A 27397-nucleotide genomic window follows, 5' to 3' on the forward strand; every position below is an offset into this window, starting at 1 on the left:
CACTGTAGCAGTTTTTAGTTTTTGCCATTAGTGGGCAATCAAACCCAGGTTTTTTGTGTGTTCCAGGCAAATCCCCTCCTCATGCTGACACTCCCAGCCCTACTGCTGCAGCACATACTGTATGGATGAAGGAGCCTTTATCTTCAGAGAAACTGGTATGGAAACTGTCAAGTAGTTTGAGCTACATGTTCATCAGAGTGGCACTGCAAACTTCAGGGTACCCCACAATATGTGTCCCACAGTATACAAGAAACTCAAGCAGTACAACGCAATACACAGCAAAATCATTTTCATTCTTCACCACCAAAGGAATGAAGAACAGAAGCTTCACCCTGACTGTACAAACTGCTCCTGGTATCCTGTAACAGACCACAGCTGACAATCCACAGCAGCCATTGTGGAGCTTGGTACACAGATGAGAGATGCTGCTGCTGAGCTAGTGCCCCTCCTGCCTTGGCTGTCAGCCCATCAACTGCCATGGAGGAGCTGAGGAATGAAGGGTATGGGAGCAGTGTGGGAGAGTGCAGCTGCAGCAAAGAACATGACATTAGCCAATTGTGCCAGCCCACAGCATAGAATCTCCTTTGCTGCAGCCCACACTACTTGCTTTGATGAGAGAGGAGAACTTGGGGCAGCAGCGCTCCTGGAAGGTTGCAAGCACAACTCAGGGTGGCTGACACCAGGGTGAAGAGATATGCAATCACCAGTAGCTCACACGAATCCTGCCCCCAGATGCCCTGCCTAGTTGCAAGATCACCCTGACTCTGGGCAATAGTGGGCAATCAAAGATGAGCCTTGGCAATGGTCCAGTAACAGAAAACCTTGAACCAGATCAGTGACTTTTTCCAATGAGTATTTTTGCAAGTAAAGCTGTCTGGGCAAAAAAAAAACAAAAACAAAAACAAAAAACCATAAATGTGTGACACACTGAAGTTTGCAATAGCACTCTGATGAACAAATATGTGCTGGAGAGGTGGGAACTGTGGGGAAATGAAACAGTGCACAGGCAGGAGACAGTGTTTTATTTTCTGAATTGGGCCTCCTCCAAAGATCTCCAGAGTTCATGCTGCTCCCAGAAGCCATCTTCATATTTGTGATGTGTGCTACAGCTGGGGGTTGTGCTAGTATCCATAGTCCCTGCCACCACCTGAAGCCATGTCTGTAGCCTGTGTGCCACTGAGGGCCATGATGGCTCCATGGTCTGTGCTACAGCTGAGAGTCATGCTGAAGTCTGTGGCCTGTGATGCTGCCAGAGACTGTGTTGATGCTGGTGTCTGTGTTGATTGTGTGGTCTGTACTGCCACTGGAGACCATGCTGAGGTCTGTGGTCTATGCTGTGGCCAGAAACCATGTGATGTCCATGATCTGTGCTGATGGAAAATGACAAGGAAGCTTCTTTGCAGTGGTATTGATGCCCGCAGACTCACAGTTGACAATGGGAGACATAAAAGGCATCTGTGACAACCTCTCCTCCCCCCGCCACAAAAGAAGAAACAGTCTAGACAGGAAGCCATTGAAGAGAACTCTTACTATGACAGGGATCCAGAAATGTAGCTCTTCAGAGTAGATAGCTTCTGGTGGGGGTGGAGAAGGACTCGGTTTTAAGGCACTGGCCATGGGGAGTTTGACCATGCTCAACAAAAATTGGACTTTATTTTTGTTGTTGTTTTTCTGTTCTTTTTCTCTTGGGGGAGGTCATAAGGATGGGGATGTGGACCTGGGAGGACTTGGAAGAGAATATGATAAGGTACATTGTGTGAAACTCCTAAATAGTCAATATAATATTATGTTAGAGAAAAAAACCCGTGTAAACTGTAAAATATTACCTATTTAAAACACAATAGGTTGGACTAAAAAGACTGTTCAGTAGTTAAGAGCATATACTGCTCTTGTAGAGGACCCGAATTCAATTTCCAGCAACCATATTGGGCACTATTTATAACTGCCTTCAATTCAAACTCCAAGAGCTCCAACATCTCTTTTGGCCTCCAAGGGCACCTATATTTGTATGCATACATCCCCCAAATTCATATAATTAAAAATAAAAAGCTTAATAAGTTAAAAAATAACAGGCATCCTAAGCGCTAGCTGACAGATGCAATACTGCAGCAGTCTGTATTAAGTTCTGAGAGGAGGCATTTGATAACATAATCAATATTAATTAATAAATAACACAAAGAGGGTGGTATGGTGGAGTAATAGTGAGCTGTTCACTTCTACTGCAGATTAAATTTGAAAGCAACTCTAGTTATGTCATAAGTAAAGCAAAATCTACAAAGATTTCCCCAAAATTCTAAAGTCTCTCCAACAGAAGTCATGTCATTATTCAACAAATAACATAAATTAATTACACATATTTCAATTCCTTCCACATGTCTTGTTCAAATCTGAGAAAACAAAGGTGAGGAGCAAATATATCTCCAAATAGATTTTACTAGACTTGATCTTTTGTGAGCTCAGCTACAAACACATCCATAAGCTAGCTTGAAGCAGACAACTCTAAGCCTGTACTTAACACCCTCACAGAGGCCCTTCTGGAGAAGAAAGCTGAGGACTGGGGCCAACCTGGTACTGGGTAGCAGGCAGCTGGCAGCTGGCAGCAGGCTTAGGATCTGGTGATGTCCTGTTGTCTCTCCCTGTTCCTAGAAGCTTAACCAGGCCCCAATGAACAAGCCACTGTCTGTTTCTTCTTCAGTCAACTGAGTGTCCTCTGGACACAATGAGAACAGAACATAGCCCTGAAGCTTTATCTCCTCCCACTGTCCTCTTTCTTTGGCCTGAACAATCCCAGTCCTCCTTGGGCGCTCTGTACTTTCTCCAACTTCCTCAGGTCTGGTCTGACCAGATCACACAGACTTCATCTTGTTTATTGTTTCTCAGTGAGGACTTCCTGCCTTCCAAATTAGCTACAGCCTTCCCTATATGTTCTAAAGGTATCTTGACTTCAGAAATTGGATCTAAGGATATCATGCTTTGGAAAAGAGTTTCTTCTTTTGTTTTCACAGAGGATGAGACCTTGTGGATTGCTTCTATCCCAATATGGTATGATAGATCACGCCCTCCTGAAAGGTTGCTGTGAACACCCTCAAAAAATCACTTCACTCAGGGCTGGAGAGATGGCTCAGTGGTTAAGAGCACTGGCTGCTCTTCCAGAGGTCCTGAGTTCAATTCCCAGCACCCAGATGGCAGCTCACAACTGTCTATAACTCCAGTTCCAAGGGATCTGACACCTTCACACCAATGCACATAAAATAAAGTTAAATAATAAAAAAAAATCACTTCACTCAACTGCTGACTGAGATGAACCTGGCACACAGGTTATACCATGAAAGACCTAAATAACAGTGCCCCCATACAGCAGGAAGCAGTTTGAAGGGAAATAACTGCGCCCTTATTCCCAGATATTGTTTATAAATGTTCTTTTACATTTAAAGGGGGATATAAGTATGAATAATTTGCATGGTATAAATCTTGACTTATTGATACAAGTTCAAGGTCAATTTTGTTAAATGTATATGTATCTCTGCTCTTGATTAAGGCATTGTGATTGTGTAGTTCATTTAAAAATGTAATGTATATAGGTTGTTAATGGATAATCATCAATAATAGTCAAGCTTGTAGTCATGTTAGTTAGATTTTCTAGATGTGCATAGATATATTTCAGATAGGCATTCTTCATATCTTTCAAAGACTACAGAATATGGCTTTTAATGTTTTAATAACTTAGGGCTTTTCATGACAATGAGACACATCTGTTCCTGACAGCACCAATCAACTTCAAGAGGAAGATGGGCATCAAAGAGGCTCCTTATGGAGTTTGATAGCCATTTGGACAAGAAACTGCTCTTGCCTGGACTGATGCATAAACTGGACACAGAGAACCCGCAGAGAGAGGACTGGTGAACTTGCCTAAAGGTGAGATGGTCTTTCGGGGTTCCTGATTCATGAAAGAGTCTGCGAGACGTTCTGCAGGACACAACAGAAAGTGACTGAACTGTCTTTGGAATTTCCTGCTTCATGGAAATGTCTGCTGGATACTATGGGCCTGTTGGCTGAAGATTGATGCCCCAACGGTACAGAGGAACTTTGGGTGACTGTCCAGGCAGTGAGATGTCTCTGTTATTTCTAGAGTTTGGAAGTTACTTATTTCCTGTTTACTTAGGGAATATTATATCCTTGTGGAGTCTTTGATGGAGTTGAAGAATAGATATAGTTTTCCATTGTTATGATAAAAGATAAAATAGATATAAATATTGTAACTGTAATTCTTGCTTTGTTATATGTAATTTTACCATGTTAAAGTGAAAGCCTTTCCTTTTTTAAACAGAAAAAGGGGAAATGATGGAGGAGGGTCATCTGTCTATGTGTTACTTTCATTGGTTAATAAAGAAACTGCCTTGGCCCTTTGATAGGACAGAAAATTAGGTAGGTGGAGTAAACAGAACCGAATGCTGGGAAGAAGGCTGTAAGGCAGACACCTCATCAGGCAGTCGCCATGATTCTCCTCTCCAAGACAGAGGCAGGTTAGGATCTTCCTGGTAAGCTACCACCTCGTGGTGCTACACACATTAATAGAAATGGATTAAGCAAGATGTGAGAATTAGCCAATAAGAGGCTAAAACTAATGGGCCAGGCAGTGTTTAAATGAATACAGTTTCCATGTTATTATTTTGGGTAAAGCTAGCCGGGTGGCGGGAAGCGGCCCTCCGCCGTTCCATCTACACCCGTCCCCAGATCACTACTCTCACATCACAGCACTTACAGTCTGAAACTGCCTCATTCCCTAAGGTTGTCCTGACAAATTACCACAGACAGGTGGTACAGAACCATAGCAACCATTCTCTACTCTCTAGAGAATTGGGAAGGTGGGGAGGGATATCTTCTCTGCTTCTTCCAGCTTCAGATCGCTCCAGACCCGGCTTGCTTTGAGACTGCAATGCTCTAGGGCGGCAGCCTTCAGTCCCCACCATAGCAGCTGCTGTTCTGTTACCCAACCAGTCACGGGGGTTTAGGATTTCACACTAAATTCTTGGTGATTTAATCATAAGTCCCTTGATAAATTACGTCTGCAAAGACACTTCTGTGTTTTGGGTTTTTTTTTGGGGGGGGGGGTAGGGTGGAGAGAAGAAGGGTCTTTCCAAGTAGCCTTGGTTGCCCTGGAACTTGCTATATAGACCAGGCTAGCCTAGAACTATAACGAGTCACCTATCTCTATCTCCCAAATGCTGGAATTAAAGGTGCACCCATGCCCAGCTCCAAAGACCCTATTTTCAAGTAAGGTTACATTCTAAAGTTCCACACAGACATGCATATCAGGAGGACACTAGTCAGCCTAGTGCCTCTTGTTCATTTGTTTTCTGAAGCTTGCTTAGCATACCCCCATTTGCTGTCAATCTATGAAACAGTCCTCTCTTCTTCATAATTATACTATTTCTGAGTGTCTGGCACAAGGCAAACAATATGCATTTGACAAACTTTATAATTTAGCAAAACAACAACACACAATGGGTGTCAGATTATCCTTTGACCTACTTTGTGTGATATAACCCCATTCCATGATGTACAGATGGTTAGTGGTCATTTTAGTAAGGAGGCAGAGACCAGCTACTTACAGATGGCCAGCAAATACCTCCTGTAACACTTCTATTAAATAAGCATGCATCATTTGCAGAATAGTCTAAGTTTTGGCAGATAGCACACACCCTCTAGTGGCCTTATGAACAATTACCCTGATGTGCTTTTTAAAAGTCCTTTTTTCCCCCTTTCTTTTTTAGACTTACATATATATGTCTGTTAAGTGCCTACATGTGTGTATGTGAACCACATACATGCCTGGTACCTGAGGGGGCTGGATGCCCTGGAACTGGTACAGCACAGATGGGTTGTGAACCACCACCTGGATGCTGAGAATGGAACCTGGGTCTTCAAGAAAAGCTAGTGCCTTTTACACCAACTCTCCAGCTCCCCTGCCTTGCTGGCACTTGAACCATTTCTGCCTTGATGTTAATTCACTGTAAAACTACCCTACTCATAGTAGGGTATGAGTACACTCTGAACCGACAGAAATGCTGCATACTTGCTCAACACTCAGATTTGATATTAGCTGGGCAATAGTGGCACACACCTTTAATGCCAGCACTCAGGGGTCTTTGTGAGTTCAAGGCCAGCCTGGTCTACAAAGCGAGTTCCAAAAACAGGCACCAAAGCTACACAGAGAAACTCTGTCTAGATAAAACAAAGAAACAAAACAAAATAAAAACAGTATGATATTATTAGGAGCTGGGCATTCAAGCTTTTCTACAAAATGCTCAGGTTTTCTCTCACCCAGCAATTTGTCAACACCCTACTCATACAAACCCTCAAAGATTCCTAGGCCTCTTATCATCCCACTTAATTTTAGAACAATTTAGTTTTCTGAACTTCTAAGAATGATAGCTGGGTGGTGGTGGCTCACGCCTTTAATACCAGCACTTGGGAGGAAGAGGCAGGCGGATCTCTGTGAGTTTGAGGCCAACCTGGTCTACAAGAGTTAGTTTCAGGACAGCCAGGGCTATACAGAGAAACTCTTTCTCAAAAAACAACAACAAAAAAGAATAAATTAATAGACATATGCGAAATAATTCATCTTAAGTTAATTACAGAAATTTACTAAAAGGTTTAGAAACTATTTTGGGACAAATATAAAAGTTCTAAATAACAATACTGTTGGTATTTGGTAGGAAGGTTGTAAGGTTGTAAGGTAAATTCGAATTATTTTGTTCATGAGCTTTAAAAATAAAGCACTTGATATGGAGGCTACCAAAAACTGAGAGATGATACCTTAAGAAACAAGAAAAAAGAAAAGAAACGCTAAAATTTGAAGACATAAAACCAGTTAAAATTTCATCCTACTCCTTTTTCAATCAACTTCAAGGCCACCAAAATAACTATGACCCACATTCCGTTTGACTATGTTGTCCATAGTAATAAACTACATCTGTCTGTAAACAAAGAGGCAGGAAGAGCTGTCTAAGAATAAGTAGGAATAACTTCAGGAAACTCAATCTAACATGCTTGCAAGAACATGACTAAAGCTCTTATTCCTCTCTAGTGTCCCTGGGCAAGTTCACTGCAGCTTCTAGCCACACACATAAGGTATAAGTTAGTATTGTGCTAGTGTTTATCTAGGAAGAAAATTCTAGATCCTATCATCTCATTCTTGTTAGTTATTATACATGGGCCATTCTCCATTCTCAGAATAAAGACTGAGAACTCAATGTGATGGTTTGAATGAAAATGTCCCCCATAGGCGCACAGGGAGTGGCACTACTACTCAGCACATCAGGTTGGCCTTGAACTGAAGAGATCCACCTGCCTCTGCCTCTCAGGGCAAGGTTTGTGCCACCATGCCTGGCTCATAAAACATTTTTTAAAAGAAAAAAAAATCAATGCAGCAGAAAGCTGGAGATGTAACTTAGTTGGCAGATTGCTTGCCTAGGGTCCAGGAAGCTTTGGGTCAATCCCCAGCCCAATATATATTAGATGTGTTGAGGCATGCCTGTAAGCCCAGAACTAAGAAGATTGAGGCAGGAGGATCATAAATTCAAAGTCATCTTTTGTTACACAGAAAGTCTGAAGCCAGCCTGTGCTAGAGTCAAATTCTGCCTCAAAATAAACAATAACAAAAACCAACCAAACAAAACTTTTCTTTGGATATAAGTGTCTGACAAAACTGCCTTCCTCCTCCCCTATTATCAGGTACAGAAATGATCAGTGTCTGCCACATATGTATTGGAAGGTTCACAGGAACTTTATGCTATGTGTTGCTACTCTTTCATTTCTTTCTCTTTAAAGAGTGAAAATATGAATAATAAAAAATTGGACAAAGTACTCTATAAACATCCCAATAGAGAAAAACTGAAGGACTGTATGAGTCAGTCTTTGCAGATCACTTTATCATCTTAATTATAAAAACAATTTCTTAAACATGAGTAAGGAATCCCAGCATTAATAGTATGACATTTAAAGTCTTAACAACAATCCTAATGCCCAGAATTTTCTCCATATTTTTAAATTTTTATTGCTTTATAAATAATACCATTCAAAATTTCTACTTCCTCCCCTCTCTCCATAATATTTTGAGTGTTTCTCTTCCTCCCCCCAACCCCTCGTGTGTGTGTGTGTGTGTGTGTGTGTGTGTGTGTGTATTTCGGGGGGGGCGGGGCTGGAGACATGGTTTCTCTGTGTAGCCTTGGCTGTCCTGGAACTCACTCTGTAGACCAGACTAGCCTTGAACACACAGAGATCCACCTGCCTCTGCCTCCAGAGTGCTGGTGTTAAAGGTGTGCACCATCATAGCCCAGCTCCCAAAGATTTTTTTTTTACTTAATTTTAGTTTACTTTTATTTTTTGAGACAAGATCTTACTATGTAGAGAGACCCCCAACTCTCAACCTAGAGATGTTGTCTTATCTAGACTATTTCTATTTTATAAATGAGAAAAATTAAGGCTTAAAGGAATTAAGCCATCAGCCCAAGCTTTGACTTAAGCAAGGTATCAAATTTTCACTATTTTGGAGAACTCCCTCCAGTGACTCCAGGTGCTAACCCAGGGGAGTGCTGAAGAAGAAAGAGAACTGTGGGTTTGAGGCCAGCTTGGGCTTACTTGGCAAATAACTACTAGGCCAGTCAGAAGTAACTATTAACCCTACTACCAAGACTCTGCCTTAAAACCAAAATAAAAACACTGATACCATCTCAAATCCTAAAACAACTTGGGAGGTTAAGAAAAGAAATCACTGGCCCTAGGTCAGACTCAGATGTGTCTGTGTCAGGAGATCAAAATCCAGCTGGGATACATGAAATCCTGCCTCAAAAAAGAAAACCTAGGCACTAGAGAGAAGGCTCAGCAGTTAAAAGCACTTGCTACTTGCAAAAGACCAAAGCTTGGTCCCAGCACCCAGATGGACATTCACAACCACCTATAACTCTAGCTCCAGGGAATCCAGTGCCGCCTTCTGGCAATATTTGCTGGGTTTTTTTTTTTTAAAGATTTGTTTATTTACTTATTATGTATGCAACATTCTGCCTCCATGTATGCCCACACGCCAGAGGAGGGTGCCAGATCTCATTACAGATGGTTGTCAGCCACCATGTGGTTGTTGGGAATTGAACTCAGGCCTCTGGAAGAGCAGCCAGAGCTCTTAACCACTAAGATCTCTCTCCAGCACCCAATATTTGCTGGTTTTTAAAAAGGCTAAACTAAAACAAACAAGAAAATCCAGGTACCTCACAGTGCAATACTATAGGGTCAAAGAATTTTCTTAGAAATGAGTAGCTGCAAGGGCTGGACAGATGGCTCAGCAGTTAAGAGCACTGGTTGCTCTTCCACAACAATATGGTGGCTCACAACCATCTATAATAAGATTTGATGCCCTCTTCTGGTGTACAGGCAGACATACAGGCAGAACACCATATACTATAAATAATAAAAAAAAATCTTTAAAAAAAATGAGTAGTTGCACAGAAACTATGAGCTAATTGTATATTTGAGTAAACTATGAGACAAGGCCAGTATTTGTTTAAAAATCACCAAATAAAACACAGACAAGATTTTCCAAGTATTTGAGTCTTTTAAAGGTCACCTGGCAGCCACCTATATAACTAGCATCTCAAGATGCACTTTAACTGGGGCTTCTTTAAGTGATTTTTTAAAAATTATTTTTAATGGGAGGGAGTATGTGCATGTGTGTACAGTTGCCTGAGGAGCCCAGAAGCATGAAATATCCCAGAACTGGAGTTACAGACAGCTTCAAGTCACCTGAGGGAATTAAACTTAGGTCCTCTGAAAGAATAGTACTACATGCTCTTAACCCCTAAGCCAGCTCTTCAGCCACCAATGTAATTTTTTAACTGCTGAAATCCAGGAGGCATATTTTTTAAAAGTATGAAAATGTCATAATGAAACCCACTATCTTATACAATTAATATATACCAAAATAAAACAAAAACTAAAAACCATTAATATAAACAATCCAGTTCAAAAAAAGTAAAAGGTCTCTGAAACAGAGGTGATAAGAAAGAAAGGTACCTCATAGTTCGAGAGAAAATCTAGCAATTCTGATTGAGATGGGATGTAGAGAAGTGGTTTCATCACCCGGCGAACAAACTTCTCAATGTAAACAGCACTCATGGGGCCTTTGTATTCGATTGGTCCAAAACTAGTACCAAAAAACAAACAAACAAACAAATAAATAAAAACAATACACCATGCATTAAAATCATCAACACCACACAATGAAAACATCTTTGCTTTAACAGCTAGTTCAGAGGCCAGTAGCCTGCTTTGCTCAGAAGGTGAGAAGAGAACCAGATTTTAGGTGGGGAAGAAACAAGCACATCTATGAGGTTAACTTTAATCCAGCTGCAAATTAAAATCATTCTCTTCTCCAAAAGAAAAACTTAGTTTCTACTAAAAAAAGAAAAAGGTGGTTTGGAAACTAACCACATGATAAAGAATTTCAGGATTTTTGCTATAACACTAAACACACATAGGCAGATTCCCTTTTCAAAGAAACTGAAATAAGAAACTCTGGCAGCTGACCCTCTCCCTACTAAAAAGTAATTATTCGTATTCCCAAAGGCACATAAACAAGAGATCACTAAGCAAATCTGACACCTGTTTAAAGTATCATTACAACAGGAACAAAACGGCAAGGAAGAAGTCAGGTGTCCCTTATGGCTATGCCTCAGCATGAATAGGAACCTGGTCCAGCTCTCAAAACAGTAACACCACTCAGGTATCCTCCTGAGCTAATCAGAATTTCACCTGGCTGCCTCAATATCCTCATCAAAAGTCTCTCAAGTCTCTCAGTGACCCACAATATATACAAACGTTACTGAACGATGGGGGGAGGGACATGTGAAATTCAGAAATTCCACCACCTTTCTTTTCTCTACAGAGATTGACATTAAGTTTACTGTTCACAGCATCAATACATCGAGCTCAGGAAAGAATTACATATATGCTGTACTCACAATGGTGTGATATAATTAAAAAAAACTCGAACACATGAGATAAACACAATTCTTCAGTGCACATTACAAAATATGGTATCAAAGAAATAAAAGTGTGAAAATTGTAAGGTAAGCACAGCATTCTACAAGCACAGCTGGGAAACAGAAGTAAGAATTCCACCAACACAAGAAGCCAGGCATTGTGGAACACACCTTTAATACCAGAATTTGGGAGGCACAGACAGGTAGATAAGTTTGAGACCAGCCTGTTCTACATAGTGAGTTCCAGGCCAGCCAGGGCTGAATAGAAAATATTTTCTTAATTAAAAAATAAATTTAATTGCTACCATAACTATCAATTATCAACAGATTTTAATTTGAAAGACAAAAATAATAAGGCCAGATATGGTAGTGCACACCTTTAATCCCAGGACTCAGAAAGTGGAGGAGGGCAAGGTAATCTATATATCTGTACCAAATCTGAGGCTATCCTGAACTACATTAGAACTTGTCTCAAACATACTATGAAAGAATGAATGAGTGAATGAATGAATGAATGAATGAATGAGAAAAAAAATCAAGAAAGCATCTGATAACATGTTTTGTCCAGCAAAAAAAGGAGCCCATCTGCTGGGAGTTGGTGGTATATGCCTTTAATCTCAGCACTCAGGAGGCAGAGGCAGGTGGATCTCTGTGAGTCTGAGGTCAGCCTGGTCTACAAAACAGGTTTCAAAACAATAAGGACTGTTACACAGAGAAACCCTGTCTCATAAAACAAAGCAAAACAAACAAAACAAGAAAGAGCCAATCCATGTAGAAATCTCATCTACTGAAGGCATGAAGTGTAGAAACAGAAACTGCAGCCATCAGTGTAGAATGAGCCGATCCAGAGCTCCTGTGTGAGCAGGGTGAGAACCCATTTCCATGCTCCAAACTCTGTTTCATCAACCCTGGGAGGACATCAGTACAAACCCCAAAAGTCTGTCCCACAAAGCAGAAACCATTATTTTAAGTAGCTACAAGATGAAGCATTACAGCAAGTGAGAGCAAACAGCAACAAAGGACACGAACAGCAGCAGCATCTGCTGAGCCATGAGACCCAGTGGGACATGTGCAAGCACTGTAAGCAGGAAAAGCTTCTGGATACTAGGAGAGCCCAAGAGCATTCAGCTGATGGATAAATCAGATAAGGATGTATGCACATGCATAAAACTAAGGCCTCTAGACTCTCAGAACATGAAAAAGTATATCTGGGAAGTACCTGTGGCTCAGCACTGCTGTACACTGGATACTAAGTGATGAACTGAACAGAAAGGCAAAGCATCAGGCTAAGATGAAAGGTGAGCATTTCAAAGCCCCTATGCAGAAAACCAAGGTACTGGGGTAGGTACCCACCTTTTTAAACAGAATCTCACATAGTAGCTCAGGCTACTTCAGACTCACAGCAATCTGCCTGTCTCGGCCTAAATAGTTCTGAGTTTAAAAGCATGCAGCACAACACCTAGCTTGGACTATTTGACTTTAAAGTCTACAGAAGCTGAGTATACAGACAGCTGATGTGTTTTCATCACACATCTCAAAATGACCATCCTAATTCTCATTTTAATGTCACATCAAGTTAATCTGCCTCTGGCAGCATGCAATTCTTAACCACCCCACTGGGCATCTGTGTCCTTTTTCCAAAGCCAAAGAGTGACAGAGGGACCTAAGTAGACAAGTGTACCATCCCTGCAGCACAACGGTTTCTGCTGACCTCTACAAGGAGAGAAGTGGGCCTGAGATGTCACTGGGAGTGTCCCTTATATTTAAGAACCCGCAGAGGAAGAAACCACTGGACAAGAAGCAGAGTGGGGAAATACAAAGCAATCTAAATGGCTACCAAGAGAAGACAGCTTGTTCCTTCGGTGAACATTAAACCACAACCATTTGATATACAATGGAAAATTTGAGGCTGGAAAAGGTAGTCGACTAAATAACATCAATTGTTCCAGTAAAACCCTGTATGATAACAGTTTATGTTAAAGCAGTGGAACTGGGATGGAATGGGATAGAGACCAGTTTGCTGATGATTGCTGTGAGACCTACTAAGACCAGGAGGGACATGCGGAGGGGAGGAAAACCCTAAAAATAAAGCTCTCACTAGTCAAGTCCCACTTGTCCTTTCAGACTTTAAGCCAATCACAGAGAATGAAACCTAAATTCCATATTCTGCCCTGGGAGGCTAAAGTTAGAAGATCATCAGTTCAAGGCTAGCCTGGGATACAGAATGAGACCGTCTCAAAAATTAAAATTTTTAACTAGGTGTGGTGGCGCATGTCTTTAATCCCAGCACTAAGGAGGCAGAAGCAGGACAGTCTTTGAATTCAAGGCCAGCTTGGTCTACATAGTCAAGTTCCAGTACAGCCAGGGCTGCATAATGGGACCCTGCCTCTAAATAAATAGCCCAAAGTCAGATTTTTTCAAACATCACTTAACTTCCATATCAGGGTATGAGCATGTCTGTAAAACCAAACATTAACATATATATGTTAAAAGCAAATAGCTTAAAGCCAAATGTTGTAACACATATCTATTACATCAGCTCTTAGGAGAAGGTGAAGCAGGGTTACTATGTTCTAGGCCAGCCTGGGTTATACAGTGACTATAAGGCCAGCCTATGCTACAGCATGAGACCCCCTTATCCAACAAAGCAAGTCATGGTGGCACACACCTTTATTTAACCCCAGTACTAGGGAGGTAGAGGCAGGTAGATCTCTGAGTTCCAGGCAACCCTGGTCTACATGGTGAGTTCCAAGACAGTCGGGACTGCACAGTGAGATCCTGTTACACCCCACAAATAAATGAATGAATAAATGAATAAATAAACGGGTTGGAGAGATGGATCGTGGTTAAGAGCACTGTCTAGTCTTCCCTCGCTGGATTATTCCCAGCACCTACATGGTGGTCCAGAATGTTCTGTAGTTCCAGGGAATCTGATGCTTTCCTTTTGACTATCTTGAGCTCCTGTATGCACATGGTACATATACAAAGACTCAAGTGCATACACACACACACACACACGCACACACACACACACACACACACACACACGATGGATCGATAGAAGGACCAACAGGTAGATAGGTAGGTAAGTAGGTCAGTCTTAGGCCTAAAGAGATGGTTCTGCAGCTAAGATGTAACTGCTTTTGCAAAGGATCAGAGTTTGGTTTTCAGCACCCATGTTTGGCAATTTCTAACTGTCTAAAACTGCAGATCCAGAGAATCGACACCCTCTACTATTCTAGGTGCGCACCTGCACTTACATACACTCATACCAATAGAAGGGCACACACACACATACATACATACATAACTAAAAATAAAGATTAAAAAACAACAAGAGATAGCTTAAAATAAAAACCGCCAGGTGGCAGTGACGCACGCCTTTAATCCTAGCACTCAGAGGGCAGAGGCAAGAAGATCTCTGTGAGTTTGAGACCACCCTGGCCTACAAAGTGAGTTCCAGGACAGCCAGTGCTGTTACACAGAGAAACCTTGCCTCAAAATACAAAATAAATAAATAAATTCTAAAAACCATAGGTAGTTTGTCACTTTTAGCAAAATTAACCTAACTGGAGATCAAAAAATCCTGAAACTTTCTTTAGGGTTTCTACCCTCTGCCACTTCTGAGTTGCAGACATAAAATTATGGAGTACTAGTAATTTTCTTCCTAACTGAAAGAATTGGTACAACATTCCCTCCCCTTTCTCTGCAATACTAGGGACTGAACCCAGGTCATCTATGTTAGAAAATCACTTTACTACTGAATTAATATTCCCAGCTATTTAGATGGCTGATTGAAATAGGGTTCAAATTGTCCAAGTTGGCCTCAAAAAATCATGCTGCCTCAGCCTCCCAAGTAGCTTAGATTATAGGCATGTGCCACCATACATGGCGAAAGCTATTATCTTGAGCATGCTACACCACCAGGTCAACAAAATGAGGGACAGGGTGTACTTCTGCACTACATAACACTTTTGGATAGCTAAAATGTACAGCCATACAATGGAGTAATTCATACTTTTAAAAACAATGCTATAACATACACTGATGTAAACATACACTGATGCTCACAAAAGTGTGAAAGAACAATTTAGGAAATAACAATGCAACTAGAGGGCTGACATGCACATTCACAGAAAAAGACAATCAAAACACACTGCTTGCTCATGGCTGACACAATTATCAAATCCCTTTACATTTTTTTAAATTTATTTTTGCCTATCTGTATTTTCCCAATTTTCTACACTGACTATCTAATAATTTTATATATACATATATATATAAAATTAACCAAAGTGCACTGATAAGTGGGGCTGAAAATACCATTGCAAGTATTTACTTACTTACTGCTGTGGGGCAATGGTTTGTACCCTGTTGATCATATTTTAGTAAAACGCTGATTGGCCAGTAGCCAGGCAGGAAGTAGAGTCGGGGCAATGAGAATTCTGGGAGAGGAAAGCTCAGTCTAGAGTGGTGACCCAGCTGCAGAGGAAGCAAGGTGTGACTCCCTCACCAAAAAAGGTACCAAGCTACATGGCTAACATAGACAAGAATTATGGGCTAAGTTATAAGAGTTAATAAGAGGGGGCTGGAGAGATGGCTCAGTGGTTAAGAGCATTGCCTGCTCTTCCAAAGGTCCTGAGTTCAATTCCCAGCAACCACATGGTGGCTCACAACCATCTATAATGAGGTCTGGCTCCCTCTCTGGCCTTCAGGCATACACACAGACAAAATATTGTATACATAATAAATAAATAAATAAATATTAAAAAAAAGAGTTAATAAGAAACCTGGGCTAATAGGCCAATCAGTTCATATTTAATGTAGACCTCTGTGTGTTTATTTGGAACTAAACGACTGTGGGGCAGAACAGAAAACTCAGTCAACACCTTACCTCCGATGATACAGATGTATTACAGGAAAGTAAAAGAAATGCTTCTGTTTTCTGCATTTTCCCTGGTTCCACCAACAGTTAATTGCAACAAACAACACCTGCAAAGGCAAAGGTTTTGTATGACTATGAATAGCAACTCAACAGTTACCAAGCCTTACAACTGTAGAAACAGAACTAGTTCTGCCAACAGAACAGAAAGTATTAAACAAAAACCAAACCAACTCTGTTTCAAACTTTTGTTTTGCTTTTTGTTTTTCAAGACAGGGTTTCTCTGTATAACTGTTCTGGTTGTCCTGAACTTGCTTTGTAGACCAGGCTTCAGTTTTTTTGTTTTTTTGTTTTGTTTTTTGTTTTTGGAGGAGGGTGTGCAGTTTCAAGACAGGGTAGCTCTGGATGTCCTGAACTAGCTCTGTAAACCAGGTTGGTCTTGAACTCACAAAGACCTGTGTGCCTCTGCCTCCTGACCTACAAGGATTAAGCCCAACTGTTTCAAGCTTTCTAAGGTGACATTTACCAATAAAATAAAACATAGGCCTAAGTGGTGGGGTGAGGGAATTGACTCAGGTGAATTGTCATGCGTTACATACGGGCTAACTTAGTCTACAGAATGAGATCTTATGTCAAATACAAAAAATGGGGGCTGGAGAGATGACTCAGAAGGGTAGTAGCTGCTCTTCCAGAGGACATGGATTTGATTCCCAGCACCCACATGGTGGCTTACAACTATCTGTAACTCCAGTACCTCCACCCCAGTGCTCTCTCCTAGGGCATAAGGCATGTGGTGTACAGACATATATGTCCATACCATGCCTAGCTGAAGGAAATATCTTAGGTGGGAGCTAGGGATGTTGTTCAGTGTTAGGGCATTAGCCTAACATTTGAAAGACCTTGAGTTGGGATAGACACACACACAGGCACACTTGTAGAGGACAGAGGAGTCAGAGGACAACCTGTCCTCCCATTGCATGGGCCCTGGTTATTAAACTCAAGTCCTTAGGCTTGGTGGCAAGTGCCTTTCTTTACCCACTGAGCAATCTCTCCAGGCCCAGGCCAATGACTATTTTAAAAGATAATAAAGATAACATTTAGGCCATGTTCTAGAAGGTTAGTACTAAACAGTAAAAACATGGATTAAATACACATTTAAAAGTACATGTTGAGCAGGGTGGTAGTGGTGCATGCCTTTAATCCCAGCACTTGAGAGGCAGAGGCAGGCAGATCTCTAAGTTGGAGACCAGGTTATTCTACAGAATGAGTTCCAAGATAGGCAGGGTTACAGAGAAACCATGTCTTGAAACACCAAAAAACAGAGGTAGGCCCAGAGAAATGACTCAGCAGTTAACTGCTCTTCCAGAGGACCTAGGTTTGGTTCCTGGCACTCACATGGCAGCTCACAAGATCTGCAAGCAGTTCCAGGAGATCCAATGCCCTACGGCTTCTATGAACACAGGGCACTCACATGGTACAGGGAAAACACTACATACACATAAAACAAAAATACTTTGCTTACTTTGCTTTCTGCCCACAAATACAGCACAAGTGCTTAACTTAGTAGGGACTTCTAAGTAGGGACTTAGTAAGACACTTCAGTATTTTTAGGGCCCATTTCTCTTTGTAAAATTTTTAGTTTTTATGTACATATTTATGTCTGTGTAAGTATATGCTTTGTGTATGTGTGCACCCCCCTGAAGGCCAGTACAGGCAATTGTGACGGTACAGAACTGATGTGGGCCCTGGGAACCAAACTAGGGTCCTCTGGAAGAACAGCCAGTTAGTTCCCTTAACCACTGACTCACCTCTCTGGCCCGTTAGTCCATTTCTAAGGGAGAAAAAGCAACATTTATTACCTATGGCTGGCATCACATTTTCTTTACTTAAAAATAGGGCACAATCTACCATCTGCTAATTTGACTAAGCAATATGGCTCAAATGATTTTTGCTTGTTTCTAAAAATAAACTCACTTTTTTTCCCTACTGTATACACAGAACCACAAGCTCTCAATTTAGGAGGAACTGAAAAGAACACATCTGGTCACTGTGTCACTGTGGGAGCTTAACAGACTGCTAAGCTCCTGAAAGCCAGAGGCCCTGTTTAAGAAAAGCACGAGTATAAAAAAAACTTTTAAGTACTGCTGTAAAGACGAGCATGGTACCTGGCACACAAGAATAGTGCTGTTCCTATTTCATGATTCGGGACACACTTCTTAAACCAGCCACAAACACCACCACTTTAACATGAAACTCATTGGATTTCCCCTTTGCTTCCTACATGGGAGACAGACCCCTGCTCTCCGATTCAGAGAGTGGGAAGTGACGGGGAAAGTGGTGCTTTCTTTCTTGCTTATAAACTGCATGCTTGCCTTGGGCTACCTTAGAATTCCTGCCTCCTCTCTGAAAAGTTGATATAAAAGGGCTTTCAATTTTCAGATCATCCTTGGCACAAAGCAACTTTAATCACTCAGTCATTTTATCAGCTATATGTGTGTGTGTGTGTGTGTGTAGGTGTGTATGTACATACCACAAACATAATTTATACATATATACATATACATAGTCTTTTTTATTATTTTCTTTTGAGAGGGTCTCACGTAGCTTGGGCTGGCATCAAACTCACTATGTAGATGTGCATGGCACTGAACTCTAGATGCTCCTGTCACTACCTCTAAGTGCTGGGATTCCTCTCTGGAAATATGAACAGTGTAAGAAAGGTACATTGTATACTTTAAGGTATAAAATAGTTTTAAATCAGTCAGTGGTGGCACACACCTTTAATCCCAGCAATCGGGAGGCAGAGGCAAGCAGATCTCTGTGAGTTCGAGGCCAGCCTGGTCTACAAAGCGAGTTCCAGGACTGGATATATATAGATACTGGGAAAATCTGTCTCAAAAAAAAATTTTTTTAAAGGCTTTATGGAACTAGACAAGGCACCTAGGCACTATCTGTAATATTTCTTGTTTCTAGGAATAACAGCTGAGAGTTCTGAATGAATTTTACAACACGGGCTCACCCACCCAAGTTAGCGCAAATCATGCTTCTCTACCACAGGGCTTTTTGCTTGCTACAGTGGTTAGGCAAACCTCCTGAGAGATGTCCTGCAGTACTCACACTGCTCTGTGTGTGCCAGAGTCAGCCTTTTAGCTTACAGTATTTTCAAATGCTTGCCTAGCACTGATGCTGGAATGTCTGGTTTGTTACATTTCAAACCCAGAGTCTAAGCCCATCTTGCGTGTGAAGATGGCTGTTATGTTCATGGAATGTCTCAGGAATGAAACTACCATATAAACTGAGGCAGAAGTCTCTCTATCTAGTTCAGAACTTCAGGGGCTGCTTCCTATTGTGGATAGTCAGTCATCACGTCAATGTGGGATCGGAGTCACCAGCTCATCACTTCTTATCACAGGTCTGTTTCTGTAACTGTCTCAGTCACAGTGACTCTACATAAAGCATAATGCTTTGCCCATGTAGCCACAACTAAAATACCTAAGATTTAGATACAAGTTACTTTTCCATTTTCCCACTACCTCTGTTACAATTAGTACACTAAATTACTTTAAAATTCTATGAATAGGGAAGCTTTGTCAAATATGAGCTGCCTCACAGGCAGAAGGGGCATCATAAAATAGTCATTTTCAATCTGTGTGCAGTGGTGCACACCTCTAATCTTAGCACTTGGGAGAATGAGGCACAAGTATCAGGAATTCAAGGTCAGTCTTCACCACTCAAAACACCATCTCAAAAACTAAGTAGGGCTGGCAACTGACTCAGCAGTTAAAAGTACTTGCTGCCCTTTCAGAGAATGGGGATTCAGTTCCCAACACCCACTTGGTGGCTCACAGCCATCCATCTGTAACTCCAGTTATAGGAGATATGACTCCATCTTCTGACTTCCACACATATGCAGACAAAACACTCATAAACATAAAATTTTATGTATGTATATGTGTGTGTACATATTTTTTTAATTAATCAAGGGACCAGTGAGATGGATCAGCAAATAAAGGCATTTGCCACAAAACTTGGTGACTTGTGTTAAATTTCTAGAAACCACAGAAAGGCAGAAGTTGAACACAAGTCATCAAACTTGGTGAAACGTACTTTTAGTCTTTTTTGTTTGTGTGTTTGTTTTTGTTTTTCAAGACATGGTTTCTGTGAGTAGTCCTTGCTGTCTTGGAACTCAGGGATCTATCTGCCTGCCTCTCCCTCCCAAGTGCTGGGATTAAAGGTATGTGCCACCACATCCAGTAATTGTTAGTCTTATTATATATAAAATTTTCCTGTATAAATATTTAAGTAGTTGGCTACAAGGGAAGAGAGAATTGACTCCTGCAAGTTGTCCTCTAACCTCCAAATTTGCACCATGACCTGTATACAACTTACAACATAAAAGAGATAACAAGCCACATAAGCTGGTCATGAGAGAGCTCTACTAGGATTCTTGGTCTCTACTCTACCGTATTCAGTGTGTGCTATAATATGCAGACTGGTATCATGGGTGAGCACACAACTCCTTCTGAAGCCAAAGAACTGATTCCCATTCTTGCCACTCTGACCATCATGACAGGACCCTTCCTGATTCTTCATAGGCTTTTTACCTGACAAGGTCTCCTGGAGTTCACCTGGACATCACTGCTAGTCTGGCACAATTTCTCTGAGGGGCCATACTCTCTGATACACAGACTTGACGGTCACTTGCTGCTTGAGTAGAAGGTATGCATTACCTGATCTGAAAGCCGGCTGGCTGCCTGCTCAATTTCTGCCCTGGCAGCGATGGACTGGCCACACCATGGAGCATAGAAGAACAGCAGAACTACCTCAGAATCCCGGCGAACATGCTCTGCATAGTCCAGCTGTCCCTGGAAGAGGTCAAGGACTGGGGAACTCGAGGAGAAAAAGCTGACAGGCGGCTTGGCTGGTATTATCACATCTTTTGCTCGACTAAAAAAGAGTAAACACAAACAAGATTTGTCAGCTAATTTTTGTCTTCCATTATAACTTTGTGTGGAAGGACAAAGACTTTTGTTTTGTTTTGGGGTGGTGTTCCAAGACAAGGTATCCCTATGCAGCCTTGGCTGTCCTGGAACTCACTCTATAGACTTGGCTGGCCTCAGACTCAAGAGATCTTCCTGTCTCTGCCTTCTAAGTGCACCACCACCACCCAGCCTTTTTTCCCCCTTAAAGGCCTCTTTTGAATAAGAAAATAAGTTTGAAAGTCACTGCCCTGAAACAAAAAGCAATACATTATGCTAAGGTAACACCTGGCTGGGACAATGCAGATGTTGAGTATTGTCCTGCAGGTGTGGGCTAAGAGAAGAATGAAGAATGGTATGATCCATGGTCTCACTACCCTAACCCCAAGTTCCAGCCTCTTTGCAGCATGACTTTCCACAAAAGTCACTTATCTCCAAGCATTGCTGCTACCTGCTCTAAAGCTCAAAAGCCAGGAATCCACAGAGACATAGGCTGGAGCTATCTGTATTTGTGCGGTATACCCACGATGGACAAAACTTCTAGTATATGTGTGATTAGCGAATCAGTCTTTGTAGAACTCAAAGCAGTTGCCCATTGAAAACCTGAATAGGTATCAATGATGTGGAGTACAGATTTTAGTTTTCCAAATTCTACAAAATGGTACACATCCATCTGCCAGATTTCACTCATTTGAGTACTCTTTGGGTTACTTCCTGCAGGTAGTGGTGTTTCGTTGTATAAAGAACAAGTAGAACATCACTAGTCAGTTCCTACTAACAGCAGATATTTACTGTTGAGTCCACTTTTAGAAACCATTTATTAAGTGAAGTTGGCCTATACACATCTAAGCATTCAGGGAAAAAAAAAACACTAACATAGACTTCTACATACAAATAATAACCCAATGGTAGGAAAGATGAAGAATGAAGAACGAAGCAAGAGCCTTACCTAGGAAGCTTCCCAATCAGAAGGGTCACAACTCTCCCACCAGGCACATGGGTACAATGCTAGAGCATAAAGCCCTGAGCACAGTGCTCTAAAACAATACAGTAACCCGAAACAAAATAAAGGACTAAAGAAGGAATAATAATAACAACAACACAGAAGGCACAAATGAAAACAGGAAGCAAGGAAAATCAACTATATCAATAATCACAATTACTTAAAAATAGATTAAGTCACTCAACTAAGAAGTGATTGCTGGTACAAAATAAAGTCCTAAAAGAGATACTTTTTAAAATATATCAGAAAGCAGAGGCAGGAACAAGTGCCAGGCTGGACTACATAAGGATACCTAATTTCAAAAACCAAATAAATGAATGTCAGTAGTAAGCATAAAGGTTGGTATGATTCAGTTGGATGTGGTGGCGCACACCTTTAATTCCAGCACTCAAGGCAGAGGTAGGCGGATCTCTGTGAGCTCAAGGCCAGCCTGGTCTATGGAGTGAGTTCCAGGACAGCCAAAGATCCAAAGATTCACAAAGAAATCCTGTCTTGAAAAAAAAAAAAAAAGAAGGACTGGAGTGATTCATCAGGTAAATATTCTTACAATTAAATATTACTAAAAACTGAGAGAAAAAAACAAGAGCCAACAAGATGGCTAAGGACCTGGGTTCAAAACTTGAAATTCACATGGTAGGACAGAACCAACTTCTGGCTCGTTCTCTGACAGCCATGCATTCCCCTACATAAATAAATAAATGTTGTGGTAGTAGTAACTTAAAAAATACAAAAAGGAACGGGAGAGAAGGCTCCATGGTGAAAAGCATGTCTGCTCTTGCAAAGGACCCAGGTTCAGTTCCCAGGACCTACATACAGGCTTACAAACATCTGTAACTCCAGTCCCAGAGGATTCAATGCCTTCTTCTGGCCTCTACAGGTACCATGCACACACACAGTGCAGTTATATACATGCAGGAAAACACTCATACACATAAAATAAAAATAAATAAATCTGTTTTTGAAAGAGCAAACAAAACCTAATACATAACCTGACTGAATCTCAAAATAATTATGCCAAGTAAAAAAAGCTAGATATCAGAGGCCATAACGGATGCCAAAAAAAAAAAAAAAAGACTTCAAACTTACTTATTGAAACATTTCCCCGCTGTGGCCTCTGCAGAGCTTTCTGCCTATGGAGGATACTTCCCTAATATGAGAAGTACAATCCTTGCACAACTATTCAAAAATCTGCCTGAGCAACTGCTCTTGTCCTTCCAACACAAGCAAAGGCTGCTGCCAAGGCATTTCCTTCCTAGAGGAAGATGGCAAAGAAACAGGCACATAAACAATTAGTAATAAAAGCTACACAAAATGAGCACTGTTGTGGGAGAACTCAGTATGGAGATGTGGACACCACAGACTCGACAAGATGGTAATCAAGTACCTCTCAAGCTAAGGCCTGAATGACAAGCATGTAGATAGCCATGCAGAGAGGTGGAGAGGGTCCTGTGAAAAACAGTGGCACATTCTGAAGAGATCCGAAAGACTGTTCGCTGGTGGATGTTCCTACCATTCAAATGCATGACTCATCAGGTGATGAACTGGGCATGACAGCACACTTATAATCCCAGCATTCAAATGGGATAAGCAGAACAGTTAGGTTCAGGTCAGCCTGGGTTAAAGTAAGACTCTGACAAAGTCAGGGACTTGTTAAGACCTCTCCAGTTAAGAATGGGCACTGTTCTTGCAGAGGATCCAAGTTCACTCCCCAGAACCCATATCCCCATATTGGGTGGCTCAGAGACACCTGTAACTCAAGTTCCAGGGTATCCAATGCCACTGGGCTCTGTGAGCACTTGCTCTCATGTACACAAACCCACACAGACGCACACATACACATGATTTAGATTTTTTTTAAAGCCAGGCATGGTCATAGACATCTGAAATCCCAGCATTTAAGAGGTAAAAGTAGTTTGAAATCATCCTGAATGGGCTGGAGAGTGGCTCAGAGGTTAAGAACACTGGCTGCTCTTCCAGAAGTCCTGAGTTCAATTCCCAACAACCACATGGTGGCTCACAACCATCTGTAATGAGATCTGGTGCTATCTTCTGGCCTGTAGGCATACATGCAGGCAGAACACTGTATACATAATAAATAAATGAAAAAAGGGAATGAGAGGTAAGATTGGCTGGCCTTTCTATAAAAGAAAAAAAGAAATCATCCTGAACTAAATGGGATCCAGTCTCAAAAACAAAGGAAAAAAAAACCCTGTATTTAGCATAAAATAATGCAATTTGAAGGAAATATATGACATCAACTTATTATTTTTCACAGGTGTAGAGAAGTTCTTAAAGTCAAAATCCAGATAAAACGCAAACCAAACAAACAGGAAAGAGAAACATGGCCCTCTGCTCTGTCACAGTCCCTCTAGAGTTTTCGTGTCTCTCTCAAATTTTGCTTTACACTTTTTTCAAAACTTTATTTAAATCAGAGATTTCCTACAAAAATCAAGAGTTGGTTGTGAACAATAAAGGCCTGTTTACAAAGTAGATGAACTTTACTGTGTCTGTGTGCATGATGTTTGTGTAGGCATTCCCAAGGAAGTCAGAAGACAACTTCTCAGAAACTGTTCTCTCCTTCCTCTGTGAGTTCCAGGGTCAAACTCACCTATTAGGCTTGTGCAGCAAGTGCTTTGCCACTAAGCCTTATTGCCATCTTACAAACTCAATTCTTATATGACACTTATACCTTAAGCCTCCCTTCCAAAAGGCATACATACATGCATGCAGTTTTATTCTTTACACACATACACATTTCTCCCTTAAAGTCAGGATATAAGGAAAGCAAGCAGAATGGATGCATGGAGACCGAATGCCTATAAACAGATGTGGGCAAAGATGAGACGCTCAGAAATGCACAATTCATTGTGGTTCAACTGCAAATCTACTTTTTTATATACCATCCACTCTGAATTCAGCTGAAGAGGACAGTCATTTATTTCAGACCTGGACGACAAATAAAATTAAATTTAAAAAAAGATCCTATTCTTCCTTAAGAGTCTGTCCTCATTAAAGATCATTAAAGTTATATGCTGTTGTCTCAGATCCAACACTGAGCACTGTTTTCACAGCTGGACAAACTGAAGTGAATCAACTCCTAGAAGTGGGAGAAGGGCTGTTTTCCTAATTTGAATCCAAGTGCCAACTTGCAATATTCCACCTTGTAAAATACTTTCTGTATTTTCCTTCTAAAGACAATAAAAATAACATCTGGTTGCTCAAGACAAAAAATTCGAACTCCAGGCCAGGCATGGTGACGCACACCTTTAATCCCGCAGTAGCACAGCACCTGGCCCACAGCAAACACTGAAAAACTAGTCTCTTTCCACTAAAACCTCAATCCTTGGACCCTTGACCACAGGGACCTCATCTTGTGTTCATTACACTCAATATGGGTCCAGATAAGACGCCCACTGGACAGAAGGGTAAAGAGGATATGTTAAGTGACAATAGATTTTATAAACTGAAATCTCAAATGATGATCTGAGGCGAGAAATATAATTGAAAAATAAACTCTGTATTTATGTATTCCCATAGATAGAGGAACATTAGCGTCCATTCTTCCTACACTGAACTCCAGCCTACTAGGGCTTCTCCCAAGTTTCAGAAAAGACCAACTCTATGCATATTCCAGATCTCTGCACTTAACTGTACGGTAGCAGAAAGTCTCTTCCAGCACTGGTACCTTCCTTTCCTTCGTACAAGCTTCGAATGCCACTTTCTTATGAAAGCCTCTCTGCCCTTTCTACCCTCATCCTTCTATTTCCTGCATAGCACTTACTAAGGTCTCTGAAGTGTTTGTTTACTGTATATCACCTCAATGAAAATACTCGAGGGAACAGGGATTTTTGTCTTCCCCATTAACAAGTACTGAGTACAAAGTGCGCACTGATTGTCATTATATCAAATGCGTGCCTGGATTCCCAAAAGCGACTAAGACTCCTAAGTGGCTTGCAACTCATTACACTGCAAGCATCCATTAAGGGAAATGGAACTGATGAGGAAACAGAGTATAGTCTCGGCAAGAGTTGACATGTGCACCCCGACAGACCCCAACAGGTGAGAAGCAGTTCAGGAACACGGCCAAATGCCCTCGGTACAAAACTGATAAGGGGCAGCACCCTGAAAGACCCCCATGCGGAACAGGGACAGTGGGAGACTGCGGTCCACAGGGAGAGCCAAGCCTGTCGCCGCAGACCAGGTTAGACTTCCCCGCGGGAGACCTATGACCCGGAGCTGACCCCGCGCTGCCGACCCGGAGACCCCGAGCTGACCCCGCGCTGCCGGGCTGGCGGAGCTCCGGCCACGAAGCCCGAGACACGGCAGCCTCACCTGCAGGTGAACTTGAGGGCGAAAAGCAGGGCGCAGCCAAGCGCCACGGCCCCGCACAGCAGCTCCGGCCGCCGGCGCGCCATGAGCGAGGCGCCGCGCAATCCGCGGCGGAGCCGGCCCTCCGAGGAGGCCGCCGCCCCGGGCGGACTGAGGGAGCCGGAGCCCTTGCGGCCGCCGCCGCCACCCTCGTCCTCGGCGTCGTCGCTGCTGCTGCTGCTCCCGCCGCCGCCGCCGCGGCCTCCGCATTCCGACATTACATGCTCCCCGTCGCCGGCTTTATACTGCCGCTGCCGCCGCCTCGGGCCCGGAGAGCCGGCCCCGCACGTCGCTCCCGGACCTCGCAGGCGGCGGCGCCCGCTAACCCGGACGCTCCACGTCAGCGACACTTCGGAGACGCCCCGCCCACCGTCCCAGAGTCTGCGCGAACGCACACTCCCCCGCCCCTGAAAGCCACGCCCCTTGGGCCACGCCCCCGGGCTTACTGAGTCTGCGCGGCTGCTCGCAGCACTCGCGGCCGCGTCAACCTTTTGCAGACCCCGCCCCACTTGTACGGACCGCGCTGTCTAGCAGCCTCGTTCCCGGAAGCGAGTTGGTGCTGCGTCCTTGCGGGTCTTCGGTTGGTCAGTCCTTTCGTGTACTGTTGCTGCGCTTCTCTTCCGAGATTTCGGGGTCGAGACTGTCCCTAGTGCTCTGACCTGCAGACCATGCAGAGCATAGATGCAGTTCATTGTCTCTGCTTTTCAGAAATGGGGTGGGCGTGGAAAGGACTCAGGAAAGAGACGGGGCCGGCTTGCGCCAAAGAGTAATAACGGCGCTTCCGCTATCAGGATTGGATGAGGCGACTCATAGAAAGTGATGAGTCCATTTTAGTTACGTTCCAGAGCTTGAATCCACTGGAGAAAGATGACAGACTCGCCCAAATTATAATTAAATGAGCTTATTATTTGCTGCTAGCAGGGCGACAGCCTCAACGCCAAATCGGAGGCGTGCCGCCTTGCCGCGCAAGAGGGGCTAGAGGAACAATTTTTAGAAAGTGCAAATCACAATTGCCGTGTTTTTCCGTAATGTGCACCTGAATGAGAAACTGCTTCACTCCCCTCAGCTAGTGAAGAGCTGTCCTTTTCACTCCCTGTTACATTGCCGCCATAAGCGGTTTACAAAAGCC

The 27397-nt window shown here is 42.4% G+C and overlaps 1 protein-coding gene across 4 annotated transcripts in view; it reads right to left on the bottom strand.

Moving 5' to 3' along the window:
- The window catches only part of Txndc11 (thioredoxin domain containing 11), a 75129-nt gene extending 48236 nt beyond the window's left edge, over nt 1-26893 (bottom strand). The window contains exons 1-4 of one of the 4 annotated variants that reach the window (XM_038329016.1): nt 26715-26893; nt 20649-20865; nt 15931-16028; nt 10069-10198 (exon numbers count right to left, since the gene is read on the bottom strand). In XM_038329016.1, coding sequence (XP_038184944.1) covers nt 10069-10170 — 102 coding nt within the window. In that variant the 5' untranslated portion in view covers nt 10171-10198; nt 15931-16028; nt 20649-20865; nt 26715-26893. Of the gene's footprint in view, nt 1-10068; nt 10199-15930; nt 16029-20648; nt 20866-26232; nt 26502-26714 lie in introns of those variants that run through there. The other 3 variants (XM_038329013.1, XM_038329015.1, XM_038329017.1) reach the window with 3 other exon arrangements.
- Nucleotides 26894-27397: the final 504 nt, after the last annotated feature.

The sequence above is a fragment of the Arvicola amphibius genome, chromosome 4 (assembly GCF_903992535.2).
Source record: "Arvicola amphibius chromosome 4, mArvAmp1.2, whole genome shotgun sequence".
In the NCBI taxonomy this organism is placed as follows: domain Eukaryota; kingdom Metazoa; phylum Chordata; class Mammalia; order Rodentia; family Cricetidae; genus Arvicola; species Arvicola amphibius.